This window comes from Harpia harpyja, chromosome Z (assembly GCF_026419915.1).
Source record: "Harpia harpyja isolate bHarHar1 chromosome Z, bHarHar1 primary haplotype, whole genome shotgun sequence".
Classification (NCBI taxonomy): Eukaryota; Metazoa; Chordata; class Aves; order Accipitriformes; family Accipitridae; genus Harpia; species Harpia harpyja.
Window position 1 is genome coordinate 115,065,140 of NC_068969.1, and position 17,579 is coordinate 115,082,718.

The 17,579-nt window shown below is 42.4% G+C and overlaps 1 protein-coding gene across 2 annotated transcripts in view; it reads left to right on the top strand.

Moving 5' to 3' along the window:
• Positions 1-16,943, top strand: part of DCC (DCC netrin 1 receptor) — a 572,411-nt gene extending 555,468 nt beyond the window's left edge. For both annotated transcript variants that reach the window (XM_052778515.1, XM_052778516.1), the window contains exons 27-29: positions 736-948; positions 14,216-14,358; positions 16,280-16,943. In XM_052778515.1, the coding sequence (XP_052634475.1) occupies positions 736-948; positions 14,216-14,358; positions 16,280-16,369 (446 nt within the window). In that variant the 3' untranslated portion in view covers positions 16,370-16,943. The remainder of the gene's footprint in view (positions 1-735; positions 949-14,215; positions 14,359-16,279) is intronic.
• Positions 16,944-17,579: the final 636 nt, after the last annotated feature.

A 17,579-nucleotide genomic window follows, 5' to 3' on the forward strand; every position in this document is an offset into this window, starting at 1 on the left:
CAACCTTTGTTTTCATTAGTACTTCAGCTGTTTGCTTCTGTTTTCTGGCTTGGAAAGTCCATGACAGAGGTTGATGCTGGAAGCTTCTTTTAAGAAACACTGCAGAACATAGGGAAGCTGTCTTTTATATTTAGAAGGTTGACACGCAACATTTAAATCTCTGAAGAATTGACTTTGAATATAGGCTAATAAAACAGCAACCTATTGCTTTGGCACACTAAATGTTACAGCTGTCTCAAGAAAAACAGTATTGGTGATTGGTTATGTGGGAATTAAGTCCTTTCTTTGTCTCCAGCTTTTCTCTGCTATGACTAGAACACTACCGTCATGCTGAACATAACGAGTTTCCATAGTCGTAGCTTGTTTCAATCTCCACATGATGTATTCATGTGTTTATTGATTTTTAGTATTTAAAAGTACATAGAGAGGAAAGCTAGAGAGAAGGAGATATCATGCTTGTTTTTTTGTTTTGGTTTTTTTTAAAGGAAGATGTTCTGAGCTTCAGATGGCACACGGCCACTCTGAGGAACATCTGGTTTTTAATTCGTCTGCCAATAATTCTTGATGGAACTGTTTACATATTTCCTGCACCTTCTTGAAGGGCGGAGGCTAATGCTGTCCCTTCTGTTGAAAACGACCATTAAAGTAGGAAATGAGACATAAAAAATACATCAATAATAGTCCTTTGGTTTTTCTTTTTTCCTTTTTTTTTTTTTTTTGACTGTTCTCTTGCAGCTGTTAATGAAGGACCAGCACCACAGCAGCCGTCCTTGCTACCGCAGACGCAGCCTGAGCACTCCAACAACGAGGACGCCCCGAGCAGAACCATCCCCACCGCCTGCGTCCGCCCTACGCACCCTCTCCGCAGCTTTGCCAACCCCTTGCTACCTCCGCCCATGAGTGCAATAGAACCGAAAGTCCCTTACACACCACTTCTGTCTCAAACAGGTAAGAGTGATGGGGGAAAAGTCCGCGGTGCCACTCATCTGAACCACTGACTTTCAGTTCGTGAGAAAATAGAGAGCACGAGACTGTCCCGTACCTTGAAAAATTATCTGTAAGAGCTCACAGAATGGGAAGTGGATATATACAGTTTTACAATAATAATCCAGTATTTCATTCTGGCAATCTGGAATAAAAATTCAGAACAAGGCAATAGCTTAAAATCAGAGTTAACAAGTAAGTGATAAAAATGAATTAAATGAGATGCTGAATTAATCACTTGGTCTTGTTTCCAGTCTCCTGTTATGCTACAGTAACTTGAACCAGTGCCAAATGCTTGACTCTTGTTTCAAGGCTTGCCTTTCTGATAATGAAAGAACTATTTATGTATGCTGGAAAAGAACTGACTGCAATCCACTCCAGTGTGCAAACTACTTAAAAATTAAATAGCAAGTGTGCAAGGAACAGAAAGAAAATTATTATATATATTAAAAAAAAAGGTTTTAGCATAGTGCCACTACTGAACGAAGCTGTGGGCTGGTTTCAGGTTTAGATTAAATGGCTGCGTATAGCCGTAGTGAAACACTCAGTCATGGGTGGGAGGCATGGCAGAGCAAGAGGGAACGGTGCCTCTCCAGCTCGTTTCTGGGTTTGTTCCCAGAGCAGCACGATTTCTAGAGAGCTGTTTTAAAAATTCACCCTTGGATCAAATGAGAACATTTGTGTGATGTATCTGGTATTTGCTGTATTTGTAAAGTAGGCCCAGTGCTAGAATTGTTCTTCACGTGAACCGGTATAATTTGAGTAACACTATTTGCCTTGGTAACCCTAACTACGAGAGCTATTAAGGAGAAAAAAAAAAAAAAGGGGGGGGTTGCAGACTGGTATCTCATTTTAACTGTTTGCCCTACTTGCTTAGCTTGGATAATCTCCAGTTTGGCTCAGGCAACCTTTGAGATTTCAGCTTTACTCTTTTCTATTCTAATACTGCTTTCCGAGCATAGCTTTCTTGCCATACAGCATATGTTAGGTCGAGGTTTGCAACAAGCAAGCTACCAAAACATCTCTGCATTTTTACTGGAAGCACCTGCTATCCATCAGCAAGTAATCCAGTTTCTGACAGCAGACAGAAGTAGATAAATCCTTAGTTATTGGAGAACTGCTTTTGCCAAATAGTGCTGCTGAATTATTTTTTATATATAACAGAGTCCATTCATCTTTATGTAGTACTGCATTTTACTTTATGAGGATCCTATTCTACTTGTCTTACTCTAGTGAGTAAGCCTGATTACCTCGAAAGGACTATTTGTTCTCTAAGTCAATCAGAGTTTACATTTTAACCATTATAACTGGGAGGCGAGGTGAAGAGAGAGGAAGTCGGGGCATGTTACTTATCTTCATAAAGAATCCCATCATCCTGAAAAACAAAATTGCCTTTTTTTTCAGTAAGTTATCTCATATAAGCAGGTGCAATGTTTCCTACAAACAATGTGTAGAACTTTGTTATTAGGCAAAATTAAGAACTGAAAGTTTATGGCAATAATCTGCCATAAAGCAATGGAAATAAAGCAAATGCTAAAGCAATGAAAAAATCTTTTTTTCTGGACTCTGTCACATAGACAAAAACATGTTGCTGAGTTATATATGGCATTCAAACTATTGTATTCACTGTTATACTGAAACCACAATTTTTACTTTTTAGACTCCCGTATAACTTCATTTCTGATCTGCCCCCAGCTATTTTGTGGTGTTGGGGGCTATTTATTTCTCTCTATGTATGGTTTCTCTTGCTTTTCTCAATGTACTTGTCCTCAGAGTCATTAGCCAGACTGATGTTGTCTCCTTTACCAATTTCTTGTAGAAAGCTTTCCGTTGTAATTGTTAACTTCTATTTGTGCCTCTGGGCGGTGGGGCATGCGGAACTGATCCTGGTCCTGCACATGATCCCTCAAAACTAGGTTGCTCTTTCAGTACCCGCTCCCAAATCCCACTCCTTTGGAATCCAGATCTCTCTTCTTTTCACTTAAAATGGGAGTGGAGAGAGAAAGCACTGAAGAAGAGAAGTCAAGAAAGAGCGCTTCATTTCACCAGCAATTCTGAGTGTTTAATCCTACCCATGAGCACGGTATCATCTCAGCCATAGCTAGATACCCATGAAAGGGAAACTTTGAAGACATTTGTGACTTGACAAAGCTTGTGATGTATTTCTGTGTATGAACAAACCTCCTAGAAAAGACGACTGACACGTCCCTGCACAGTCACTCCTCCCTAGTCCCCACTGGCGCAGCAAGGGTGGCCGAGCTCTCTGCGGGCCAGCTGAGACGATTCCCTTACGGACCACGTCTGCTTGTCACACCCCACTTAGGGACATCTCAGGTTTAAAAGGCTCTTAGCAAAATCCCACGCTGGAATACCTGTTACTTTCCTTAACCTGATAGATAGAATTACTTGATTTTTCATTACATTTTTCTCAAACTCAAGACATTTTTGCATGTCCTGTGTAATAAAGTAATAGGGCAATAAATAGTGGACTCATCATCACTTAAACCAAACTACTTTTTGCTTTGCTGTCCTATTTTTTTAAATGCATGTCAATCGGCTGTCTTATCCCTTCAGACAATACATAAATAATGCAACAATCCTGCAGAATTCAGAAGGGGAGAAAGCAGCAGAGAACTGTAGAGATTGATCCAGAGATTTCCAGCAAAGACTTTAAAAAGCAGGAACCTGAAGTTCAGTGGAGATTTCCCTTGAAATCCCTTCATTGCTGGTTGGCAGCCTCTCCTCCCTCCAGCCCTGTGAGGTTTATATCTCCTTTTAAAGAGAAATGGCAGGCAGTCGTGTCCTCCGGTCCTCAACCAGCCCCACCGCCCGCCCTGCAGCCAGCAGCGTGCCGAAGCTCCAGCTGTATTTGTATATTTAGATTATAGTCCTGGAGCTGATGTCCAACACTGGCCCTCGTGCAATATTAGTATCGAAATTAATTTTTGGATCTTGCCCAGAAAATAGATGAGCACAGGGCTTTTTCTTGGCTTTGATTGACCTGATGCTAAAAGGAGGTGTCTCCTCTAATATTTTATCTATTCAGTATATCTCTGTAGTAGCATTATAATTAGCTGTTAAACTCTATCATATGGTTCATAAAAAAGACATAGAGAGATTATTACTCAGTTGTGGGGGATTTTGCCATGAGGATATGAATAAATATCAAAAAGGCTGTGCTCCTGGTTTTGGGTCATGACATCAGCCTAATCCAGAGCTAAATCTGCCATTTTTCTTCTTTTTTTTTTGCTTTTTTTTTTTTTTTTTTTGCGTGAGCCCGGTAAATCTGAACTCTTCACATTAAGCCCTTCCCATTGATATTTTATAGGAGATCTCACCTTTTCATCACTGCTTTGTGATCGAGCACTTGAGGTTCCTAATACTTATTCTGAAGGCGTAAGAATCACTCCATGGTATTTCCAGTCCCCACTGTGGCTGCACTTGCTCCTCTTTGCAAATCATACACATAGGCATATAAGTGATTTGACTTAGTCCCCTTTCAGGTTAAATAGAAAATGTTTGATGGAGTGTTGAGCTTATTGCATTATAGATCTGACATAAATTCCACAAATGGACAGGAAAGATTTTTTTTTTGTACCCTCACAAATGAAAATTCCTTTTAGGTCTTGATGATCAGCTGCACTTTAAATGAACCTGAATTAGGAGGTCATTTTTCTTCTGCAGAAGCAAGTGTAAGGCGATAGAAAATACCACCTGTGAAGTGGTGGTTTTTATATTGTGTCATAGTTCGAAAACTTCAGCCTTTTCAGGCTCCTGTATCTTTTGTGAGATTGTAAAAACGCTGCATTTTTTCTATTGCTACTCCACCAAAAAAAGTGTAGTTGGAAAACCAAATTGTCATCTTCTCGGGCTTCCTGGAATCACTCAGTGATACCTCAAGAGCTAAAACCCACTTTATTGTACAGCAAAATTGAGCTTGATTTTCCTTCCTCCTGCCAAGCTGTAAGGTATGCCCCGAAGTGGCTGTGGGCTGGGAGTGCAGGGAAAGGGTTGCACTGCAGACGAACTGTTCAAGATTTATTTATTTGCCTCTTTGGAAAAAAACCCTTGTATTTTCAATGTTTGGGGAGTAAAAGTGAAGAGTGAGGTGAAGAAACCTGGCAGTAACCATCCCTGTGTAAAAAGCAGCAGCTGGATATTGCCTGGACGTTAGTACAAATCCTTCCCATATCCAGGCTGACCCACGCGCTCTTTTCATTACCAAACGGGATAAGAAAGCCTGATAAGAAAATGAGCTCCACGAGGTCGTTTTTGTGCTGCTTTTTTTTTTCTTTCTATAGCTATTGTAAGAAAAGAACGAGAAAAACAAGATAAGAGTGAAGGTTTGCAAAGCCAGTGTTAAACCCAGGAGCTAACGGTCAAATAAATAAGGGATGAAATCAAGAGGAAAAAAGGGTGTATGGGTATTAAGCAGTGACTCCTGGGCCATAATAATCTCAAATAGCAAGGGTTTGGGGCCTCAGTAGATGCTGAAATTACCGTGATCCTTAGAAGAGTGAATATAGAAAGAATATAGAAAGAATTTTCAGTCGTGCTGAAAATAGACTGCTCCTCACAGGAGCGTTGGTAAAATCACTTGTTACACAAATGTCTTGAATATCGGATCTCAGGTGAAGTGTTTAGAGATGGAAATTCCAAGAATAAAACTTTTGGCTGGAAATTAGGCAAATTTTGGAGACATGAACTTGGAACTCTCTGGTGCTAGATTTATGCATTTAATTGCTATCCATTTTTTAGAGTGTTTAATCCTGTGTCATGCAAACTGGGGATTTAATTTATGAGTGCATTTATTCTGAACAATCAATTAGCTCTAATTAATTAGCTATATAACCAAATTCTCAGTTTTCTTTTTTTTTTTTTAAATTTACCATTCGCAATAAAAAAATCCCTCTGCCAATATAAAACACAAAGGAAAACCTATTGCTTCTAATTTGAATTCAGTCATTGAATTTAAAGGCAACTAAGAACTCTTTTGTTAATAGGGTATAAAAATCTTTCTGGCGTAGGGGGGGGGTTTCTTATTTTAATGATGAGTGTAAATGAGGTTATGGACTTCTCTTCATTGTAGTCTACAGTAAGCAAGGTCTATAAATTCACTGAAAATATGGGATTGATTCATTCTTGAACCTTTTATTCTGAAATCCTAGCTTTTTGCACTAGTAACTCCCAGAATCAAAGGAAAGTTATTCTTTTATTTCATAAGCCTTCATCTGTCCCCCCCCTTCAATTTTGAAATGTTGTTTTCTTCCACATTTCTTTTTATGAAAACAGGCTTTCTCCATTCACCTGGGAGATATATTGGCACAGAAGTGTCGTGAAAGGGTCAGTCCTATCTATTAGAGAAATCTGGCCCCAGTCCAGTGAAGTTTAATTAGCATGCAGATAACTTGAGACACCTGAGTTGTTTCATTAAAATCGTTGGGACTACTGGAAGGTGTAAAGTGAAGTGTGGATTTAGGTACTTGCCTGAATAAATGAGCTAATTCCCCTTTGATATAAATGATCTATTTCAATACAAAGCAGCAGTCAAATAATTAAAAAAAAAATTATCTGGGTAATTATACTGTAAATCCGTAGAAAGACTTAATGATGGGCCATTCTATCTTCCTGTGTTTCATAAGCAGAGAAGTAAAACTTTTTCCACTGCGTGTACAATTTCTCCATGTTAATTTGGGACTGTGTGTGTTGTCACTGAGCAGTTGCAGCCAACGAGTCACTTTTGCCCTAACACTTGTTTATCCCACGTAGTATTGCCAGCAAATAGATTAAAAACATGAAGAGCAGCTGAGAAGACAGAGACCAAATCTCTCTCATATTTCCACGTATTGAGCAGTCTGTGTTGCTTTTGTCTTGAAGTGTGCTTTCCAAAATCACTGTTTCTATACCTATTTTGAAGCCGTAGCACGTAAAAATGTGCGAAGTTCATCAGTGCTATTTCAAAAGCCTCCCCAATAGGCAGTCCCAGTACTTGCTTGGTACCGTAATCCGGAGAGTGATTAAATGACCTCTTTCTCTTTTGTGTTTTATTTCTCTTTTTACTTTATTTCTCCTACTATCAAATATTTCTAAATTAAACTTTGCCTCTTTCTAGAACAATTTCCCTTGTGGAATGAGCCAAGCCTCTGTTGATTATCACTTCAAAAATCAATTTTAGAAACTCAATTTCTTGATGAAAAATATTTTTTCCCACCTGTAATGTAAAACAGATGAGTCTTCAAATAATATTTTTCATTTAGTTACGTATTGTGTTCCCCTGTGAGGCACTGTCTTACTTAAACAGGAATATCCAGCCATGGAGCTACAAGTAAGCTCACTTCTACATGTTATTCTCATCTTTATGTTTCAACTTTTAAGTCATTTAAACTGACACTGTTTTTACTGGTGGAAATATCAAATAACCCGTAAGTGGCATTTGATCCTTTTGTGATTTTCTGTTGTACTCTGATAAGAAAATTATCTCTTCATCCTGCAAGATAAGCCGTATACCCCACCAGCTTTGATTACTTAATAGGGAAAACATCTGGCTTTGCATTGCTACACAGCTCTCCTTCCCCACCCCTGAAGTTCAGGCTGCCAGTCTCCTTATTGTCAGAAGCATCTGAGACAGACAATATTCTTCAATAATTTTAATTTCCCAGATTGATCGCTTTCAGTTTTGCGAGCTATGACATATTTCTGTGGGAGCATCCCTGCAGATTCCTCCGTGCCTGCAGATCTTCATTACTAGAGGCAGCTCTAGCTAACGACACAGGTTTTGTCTTTTGTTCTGTTGCTTAGAAAAAGCCATCGAAGAGGTGTGAGATGCAGGGTCAGAAAAGATTATCCTCATTTAGTTACAAGTCTGACATTACCTTCTGATTTCCGCAGCTTATTTTGACTTTTATAGTCTCATTATACAGGATTCATCCTCCAAGAATCCTCTCAGTTCTTACGAAAACAAAGGCTTGTTTGCACCCCAGTAGATAGATCAGTTTTCATCTGCCCCTTCAGACCAGCTGATCTTCAGCTGCAGATCCCCTTCACATCTTTGATGTATGCCCTGGCTGTTGGGCTACTGGATGTAAGAATGTGTCTGTATCCCCAGTTTGGAAATTTTCTATTTAAGTTTCCAAATCGGTTTTATGAGACATGCCTATACATACCTTGCCTGATCCAAAGTATTTTTTGCTTTCTTGAAAATCCTAAACTAACAACAAAAAAATCAGCTTTAGATTAATCAAATATTGAACCGAGCATTTTGTCCAACTCTGTAATCAATAGACTAAAACGACTGCAGTGTAAAAACTGGAACCAGTAGCCCATATACAACACAATGCATCTTACTGCAAAATCCTCTTTTCAGAGTTTCTCCAGTGTCCTGTCTGCTGTCAGACATTGTGTTTGATGATGGTTGTACGTGTTTACCAAGAGCAGAATATTATGAAGATGAACGTTTTTTTTTAAAATGCTAGGTGTCCTCTCTATAATTGTGGTCACTATCTGATGTTTTAGCCTAGGTATGTCCTTCCTAAGCGCAGCTGTTGGTGATCTCTGAGAAGAACACGTTGGTATTGCGAGCTTGATCCACATCTCACTGAGGTTAATGGAAAGACTCTCATTGCCTTTGAATTTTGCATTACCGCCTAGTGAAACCAGATTACTGCAGTCTTTCTGAGAAGCCCAGGATTTGCAGGCAAAACTGATTCCATTGCATTTTCTGTTCCATATATAGGTTAGCATATAGACTCTTCCTCTTTGTCACTGCCAGTTAGTAAACCCCTCTTTGTACAATTTGTTTTTTTCCTGCGTGCAAGTTCTCAGGCTTGCGCGGAGTTTTCCAGATAGGATCTTTGAACACTTTGTAAAACAGCATTGCTGTTGCCTTGCTTCTGCCAAAAATTGCTTCCCTCGTACATCCGAAGATTGTAGTTGACTTCTCTGAGGCACATACCTGCTTGTAGGCTTGAAAACAGAAGTGTGCAAGCTTTTCTCTTCCCTCATTTCCTTCTGTTAGACCCAGCAGAATTTGTGGCAAAACTTCCAGTTCTTTCTTCTCAGAGATATGACTCGTTCCTAGCTAATTTTAGGCTTCTGATGAATACGTGTCTGCTCTGTGCCAGTCACATAAGCTCACTGTGCAGCCAAAGGAGAGAGAGAGAGGATCTTCTGAAAGAGAATTCATCCAACCTTTCTGCAGACTTTGGAAGGTGCTTCTTTCTATAAATGATCAAGGGAGATGAAAGAAGCAGCAGAGGCTCATCCCTCGCTTTCAAACAGCTGAAGCGATGCGGAATTCAGCTGAAGGGACGCGAGACACGGTCTAGCCTCCTCGCTGTGAAGGTCTGAAAGTTTGCATAAGCAGCAGCAGGTAGGCAGAAAGGTCCCTGCAGTTCTCTTTGTGTTACTCCAGGTCCAGCTGTATTTCCAAGCTTTTGCTAGTAACAGATTTCATAATCACATGCCTATAGTATGTATCAAAATAGTAAGAATCGGTCCTAGATCGAGATCTTGAGGAACTCCACTGGTAGCTGCCTTCTACTCCAGTGTTCTCCATTGAGCATGATTTCTTGCTGTCTCGCCATAAACTAGCTCCTTTCAATTTTGCATTTATCTCCATTTTCTCCACCTTAACTCTTTTTTTTTTTCCATGTCACTGTTTTGCATCGTCACCCGGAATGCCTGTAACACATGAACCACGCAAGAATTTTTGGTCTTCACGTTGGATACAGACCCCAGATCCATCGAGTGCGAACATAGCTTTTTTTGACACTGTCTGAGTTTCCAGCTTGCTGTCCTCCCTGCAGCTGGGAACTGGCCTTTGGAAACGCTGCAACACAAACAGCAGAAACCCCGAGCCCTCTCCCTGAAATGAGTTGTTCTCACCTGGCTGAGTACATCATCTCATGTCCCATTTGACATATCTCAAAATAAAATAATGCCAAGTAGCTCTCCCAAAGTATTGCTATCAAGAGGATGGATGCTATATTGGTTTTACTTGGTGTTCATCATGATAACCTATGGCCTGATACGCGCGAATGCGTATAGAGTTAGAAAACTGCTTCTTTTTGGCTTGACTCAGGATCACGCTGATGTGCAATGCTCCCGAAATACCAAGGATGATACTGCAGGGAGTTCAGTGGGGGCCTCGGAGAGGCGGCGGTAGCTGGGATTTGCACCTGGTAGCTATACTTTATCTAACTAATGAGCCAGTGAAGTGTTTAGTAACCCGACTGAGAAAATGCAACTTTTAAACAGTAAATCCGTGCTGGGGCTGCTCAGAGTTACACCTGATCGGTATTGTCACCTCCTGCCTCTTGCGGCCTCAGATCCAAGGTTTCCTTTTTTTTACTTGTGAGAGTCCCACTGAGTTGGAGAACATTAGAAACCAAAGCGATTTTAATTTAATTAGCTACTCATTTGCATAAGTTAGTTTACTTAGCATGTCAACCTTCTGCGTCCAGAATTCTCTTTGAGAGGCCTGCTTGGTCTTTTTAATGTCCTTCGGGGGAAGAGGGCTCAACTGTTGTACTAATTACGTATTACAGGCTTTACCTTGGAAAACGGTCACTGCCGTAAAACATTCGCTGAAGAACTTGAAAGATGCAGCTAGGTATAAGGAAAATTTTCTCAGCTTCATTTTAGTTATGAGCGTTACAATTTGCCTGTTGCTTTTGTTAGCTAAAGGGCAAAAAGATGCACAAACTGAACTTACTAATCATCATTATGGCTTCTCATTAACAATATCCAGGAGGGAACATCTGTCTTTGTGCAGAAAAGTGGGTCTTTAAGTCCAATTACTACAATTAATGAGTTACATATGAGAAACATGATTTTTACCACGGGATTTAGAGGATTACAATAGCAACATACTCTGCATTTCACATGAGCTCCTCACCACCACATCAAATATTTACTTCTCCACCAGCCCATGAAAACCAAAGTTGCAATGGGAAGCCACTTGTATAAAAAAAAAAGCCTATCTGCGTCCATTATCTAGGCACGGATGCAATTTTCTGTGGTGGCTATATCTTATTATTTATTCTTCACGTCCCAGTGATATCCCAGGACGCAATCCAGATTCCCTGTAACAGGAATGGGATAAATCCCTCTCTAGCAGGGCACGCGAGCGCTGCCGGAATAGAAATACCGCCGCAGCTGCCAGCTGCAGGGGCCGTAGCTGCAGTGTGCTTCTTTGCTGAGCACTGCAGGTGTTTGCAAAGCACTGGGGGGAAAAAAAATGTTGAGGGGCTACAGTCTGTGCGCCAGGCAGCTTAGAGTTAATTTGCCTGTGACGGTACCTTTTTTGCTTTATTTTTTAGATTCAGGCTCTTGCGTTTCTCTGTGTGTAACTGCTGGGTGCTCGTTTTGAGTGTCAGTGTGTGATTGTTCACACACACACTCTTCTTTGGAAATAAGCTTTCTTATTAAGAAATGGAAGTGAAAAATATTTCCTTTTTTTAAAAACTGATTTGAATGTGCAGCGCTTAGAAGATTGAATCTTTGGGGATTGCTGTATCTTCTACTCTTACTCTGAGATACAGGGAAGTCTGAAGGCCCAGTTATTAAAGAAGTCTTTTAGCTATTAAACTGGAGCTGGAAGAGTGAGGGTATCTTCGTAGCAATCTCTTTTAGCTTGTATTGAGCTTTCACACTTTCATAGCTTCAGCTAAACGGGAGTTATCTGCAATTCTCAGCCTTACAGAGGGGGTGTTTGTGAGTCTCTCCCTCTCTGCCCCCATCTTGCAGCTCTTTACTGGAACTTACTTTTAATGAACACGCTGTTGGCAACTCGATTTCGGGAGGGATTTTGTTCTCTCTTCTGCTCCGTTGTGTTTTCTCTGCCTTAAACTAATTAAAAATGTAAACACAGTTCTCTGAAACACAGGAAAATTAATCTGCAACTCTTGTCTCCTGGCTACTTGCTGGAACTCTAGAAGGATACAGAGAGCTGTCATGACTGCAGTGATTTGCTGGGGTTTGGGGAGCGAGAGCCGCGGCTGCTCCAGCTGCAGCAGCTGCCTGCCTCCCTGCGCCGGAGGTATTCTCCCAGCTCAGGAGCATTGCTTTCACGATCTGTAAGAACAGAGAGGTAATCAGGTGGGAATCTAGCGATGAAGAAAACAAATGGGTGGTTAAACTTAAGAGCCGTGAAAAGACGGTTTGGTTTTGCATGGAAACTGGGTGGCTTTCTGATCCGAGACGTGGATTTTGGAGCGAGCCTCTGTGCATCCCATGTGGATGGAGACATCTCCCACGCTCCTGGTCCCTGCGTCTCGGCTCCAGAGCCGCAGGCGTCCGCGTACAAACCTGTCCTGCGGCTCGTCCCAGGGACACCCCTTCCTCTATGCACATTTTATGGCTTGAGTGTCTCGACCTGTTTTTATCTTTTCTGGGTCCAATTCTGGTGCAATGGCCAATAACCTACTTGACTGACTGATGCTGATGCCTCTTAATACTCCTAATAAGCACGATCAGCTACTAAAGCGATGGCTGTTGTTACTATCATTATTATAGTACACATTTTCTTGATAGAAAAAAAGGCAGAGAACTTGCTGAAGGTCATAGTGGAGGAAATACAGAGAAAAAAGCTACTTGTTTATGATTTGTCTTCTTGATTTCGGTGGGAGTTAAATGAGCAGAATAAAAACTGTGCCCAAGTCTCAAGGGAGATGGAAACCTGCCCTGTGAGACTCCAGAGTGATCCCCTGTGCCAGAGGGGATCTGCTGTTACCTGGTGGGGCTGGCTGGGGGGATTTGACAGTCCCTGGTACGTGATGCCTCCTGCCAAGCAAGTATCAGCCTGGAGATTGCATATTTAAAGATGCGAACATGAAACTTGCCTTAAGGCACAAGCAGGCATCAAAGTGGCTTAATATCAATAGAGAAAAAGTGGGAAGAATAAATTTTGGGGACCTAGGTGGCTGAAAGAAGTGCCAAAGTGCTCACTGGAATGAGTTTGACCTTACGCAGGTCGTAGGGATGTTTAAGCCGTAGCTTCAGGGGGAGCAGGATTACTCTGGCAGCAAGCAAGCTTGAAACTGCCATCGCCATTTTTGGCCTTGAATCTATGATGCATGAGATGATACATGTTCTCAGTTTGGTTTTGTATGGCAACTTTAATTTTAAAACTATTCCCATGTACTTAAAATCAATGTCTTGTGTGCCTCTATTTCAACTGACAGCCCTTGTGTCTCCAGCAGTCTTGCACAGAGCCAGGCACCTTGTGCTGAGTGGAGGCAGATTGTCCAGGACAAAGGTTTTATTCTTTGATGTTTTAAATCATTAAATGAGACAAAGAATTTTTAATTTCCTTTAGAAACGTCCAACCGAGACATGTCAGTTGATGCATCTTTAAAGGGCAGCGTTTCAAACCGTGCTGCGGCTGACACCTCTTTTGCCAAGCAGCAGTACTGTGGCTCGGAGTGGTGCCAGGAGGAGTTTCAGTAGAGCTGCTTCAAAAAGGGAATCCCTTTCTGTCAAAAAAATAAATGTATTTTGATTTTTTTTTTTTTTCCTCCTTCCAAACTGGGATAGAAAGTCAGAACTTTTTTTTTTTCTTTGGAGAAAGTTGAAATACAATTTTTATTTTAGCTCATTCAGTGACCCACCTGGAGGGCTGCTGTCAGCTCGAGGGACTTGAAACAAAAATAGAGGAGAACTGTGGAAATGAACTGCCATTCCCCCAGCCTGACCACTGCTCTCTGCTCTTCGGTCTCACTTTCTCCTTCAAACACATCAAACTGACAGTTCTCTGACAGGCAGGGGCCACAGAGCCCAGGTTTTCATTATCTTCTGGTTTGTAGGTATTTTTCCCAGGAAAACTGAAGTTTCCGTGTGAAAACTTTTGGTTTTGTAAAGGAGCATGCTTCATCAAAAAGCGATGTCAACAGAAAACGGCAAACCTGCTGCAACCTCGCCCGATGGCAGAGGTAGCTTTGGGCTCTTCTGCGGGAGCCTCGGACGTCGGTTCTGCTGGGCGCAGCAGCGGGCTTTAGACCTGCGATGTTTGAAATAGAATTGAAGAGTTTTTAGAAAGTATTTGTGCTGGCTCTGGTGCTCCTCCTGGAAGAAATAGCGTAAGCCCGTCTGGGAAGGAGCCTATACGTTTACAACCGAAAACGCAAGCAGCATGGTAAAACCAGCCGCGTTTTGCCTCTAATCCCCAAATTTCACCGCAATCCCCTTTTTCATACCTACAGGTTCTCGGTGTGACTTTTGTTTCTTTTTCCAGGGCCTAACCTCCCCAAGGCTCAGGTTAAAACAGCATCCCTTGGCTTGGCAGGGAAAGCCAGGTCACCTCTGCTGCCCGTCTCGGTGCCCACAGCCCCGGAGGTCGCAGAAGAGGGCCACAAGCAGACGGAGGACTCCGCAAACGTAAGAACCATCTTTCGGAGCCAGCCTTCTTGCAAGGCTCATCGCCATCCAGTTATATTCTCTAAGCCCCAATCTGCACATTAATTTTTAGATAACGATCTGTGCCTCCTTACCTAAGGTATTACGCTGCAGCTGATAGCTGTTAGAAAGCTAGCAGAAAGTTCTGGCAGCCGGTAAAACTTTTCTGTTGGCTTTAATGGAGCTTGGCGTGTGTGATACAGGGGAGAAGCGAGTGCTTAAATTCTGCGTTAATATTATCCACGGGACAACTCGCACAGCCTCTCCTGAGTGCCCTGAGTTATCGGGAGAAGAGAAAGAGGGGGTGAGAAGTGCGATAAGGGAAGAAAATAATTTTGGCTGGAAAAATGAGTATATAGTAATACCAGATAATGGTGAGAAAAATAACATTGAAGGAGTAGATAAGTGAAACTGAAAAGGTGGTGAAATTAGAATAATCTTTTCACTCCTATTAAGACTCTTTTAGAGAAAGGTCTCACGTGAGCCAGAAGATGAAACAGTGCAAAAGAAAAAGAATAAGGAAAAAAAGAAATACATTAAATACATGTTGTTTATCACCTCTTTTCATCTACTTGCACAGGAGAATTTTTTGCTAGGCACTATAGTGGTGATTTGTCCAACATTTCATTAGTGAATCCTTTTACATTTTCAACCTGAGTGAAGGGAAAGACAAAAGATTTGCTTTAGACATAACGTGTGGAGGGTTTGGGTCTGCTGCCTGATTAATGCAGGACAGCAGTGTTTGATTCCTGCTTGTCACTATCAATGGCATAAAAATATCCTTCCACATATAGTCACAGAAGGATTCTCACGTTTTGCTGGGAAAAGGGGATGCAGGATGATGTAAGGGATGTGGAATCTCCTACTGGAATGGGGATGGGAAGGAAAATGCCCTCCATAATACAATTGCTGGCATAAGGAGTAATTTAACACAGGACATTTGGTAATACAAAATGCGATTTCAGCTCTCAATACCTTTTTTCATCACAGCAGCATGATTTCGATCTCAGGAGAGACACTGCTCAAGCTCCACAAGCGTGAGGGCAGTTCCAGGCAATAACAGTACAGGCAACAAGCTCATCGGGCAGTCAGAATTTGGGGAGAAAGGCTAGAATTTGGGGATTATTTTTTTTAAGCTTGACTCTGCAGGTGCTCTTTTAAGCTGCCTGCTCCATCCCACCTTGGGGACTGCAGGATTTATACAGCACTGTCAGATCTTTTACCCGGTAAAACCCGCATAAAGAACTAATGTTTGAGCTCCCTCTCAGTGTCTGAAAGCAGAGGATCGCTCCTCTTGCTCTTGCCTTGGCAATTTTTGAGTTCAGTGGTTCCCAAGAATAGATGCAGTGTGGGTAATTTTAGGTTTTGCTGCAGATTCTCAGCTGACCATGCCCCAAAGGGGGACTTTCATCCAGCCCACTTAGGCGCTTCTGGAAACTCTTCCCACTCCTCTGCTCCCGCTAAAGGCCATGGCAGAAATTCCCAACCACCGGCGACGGCTGAGAAGTTCAGCTAATTGCTGGACGAACCGTCACAGCCTGCCCTAGGAGAGGACGTGTTTAGATGACCGTTTGACGTCTCTGATGGCTGCTGAGCGATGTTTTCATAGTCGCCCCAAGCCTGGACGTGTGGGAGGGAGCTGGGGAAATGGGGGCTCAGGGAAGGGTCGTTAACATTTAACGTTGCTCTAGCATGGTCACCCCTGGTTTTCAGCTTCCATGTTAAGCCCAGAGAGGCTTTGCTATCCAGCCTGTAAGCGTCAGCCCACTTTTGAATGCTCCAGGTCCCTGAGGACCACGTGGGGAAGATGTCCCGGTGAAGATCCCGGGTTCTGTGCCGGGGGGGCGCGGGGTCGGTTCCCATCCCGCTGCCCGCTTATCTGTGTGTGTTTGTTCACTCGCAGGTTTATGAGCAGGATGATCTGAGTGAACAGATGGCCAGTTTGGAGGGGCTAATGAAGCAACTCAATGCTATCACAGGCTCAGCCTTCTAACAGCTCTTGATGAAGCGATAATTATCCCGGAGCATTGCAGCATACCAGGATTTCACGCATACCACCCACGTACACCACCCCATAAAATCATCTTGTTCCCGGTCCCACTCCTTCAGCGCAAGGAAGATTCCTGCAAAGTCCTAAAAGGAATGATAAGAAGAAGAAAAAGGAAAGAATAATAATGGAAATGTTACAGAACTGTGGATCTGGCATCTAAAGTGATGGAAGCGTGGCAAAGCGAATGACGTCATCGCTGCGGAGTCGTAGCTGATGCCACCAGATTGCTCATTTTGATCTACTAGTCTTCGTAGAGCTCAAGTTGTCATGACTAACTCATGTTTTACTCCGTAGAGGTTTGTAGCTCTTTGTATAGATCTAGTCTTACCTCATGCAAGTATGTTTTTAAACATAGACCATGCCGTTAATGAGACAGTGTTGTAGGTCACTCGTTTGGGTTTTTTTTTAAGTACGTAATTACTGACTACAAAAACACCCATAGCAAATAATCACACCACCACGCCAAAAATTTGGAAGTTTTCTCAACAGCACAAAACAAAAAGACAAATTACTAATTTCTTTTGTCGTCTCTGTCACTCATCTCACACAAGTGGTGGGGATTAGCGAGTTGCTGTGAAATTCAGCCATTTTAGCAAGCGTTTGTAAATCCTCTCGTAGTTAATGTTTTATGTATGGCAAACAGAGAACCAGGAATGTAAAGGAAAAAAAAAAAAAAGAGAAGTCTGCATTGGTGGCCTGCTGCCAGCCAGCCAGTGTACACTTGCAAAAAGAGGACATAATATGCAATCTTCTCTGACACGCAGTCATTACGTGCTGAAGCTTGTAATAAAACATGTCTGCGTATGGGTGGCCTTTGTGCCAGACTGCCCTGCGATGACCTTGGGAAGTGCTGCTGGGGCCACCGCGAGTCGGAGCAGAGAGAAGAACGGAGCTGAAGTTTCCCCGAGCCTTTCCCATCCACCCCGCATCCCCCGGGACGGCTCCGATCCGAGGACCCGTCCGCCTGGGATGACGATGGGCGGAGGATGAGGAGGGCAAAGGGGTGGCAGGCGCTGGGTGCTTCCCACGGGCAGGACGCGAGCCTGGGGGGAGAACCACAGAGAACGGTAAATAACTGATAAATTAATTAGGAGGGCTTTTCTGCAAGCGTAATGTTTCCTGGTTGAGCAGCAGGACACCGTGAACCATCTTT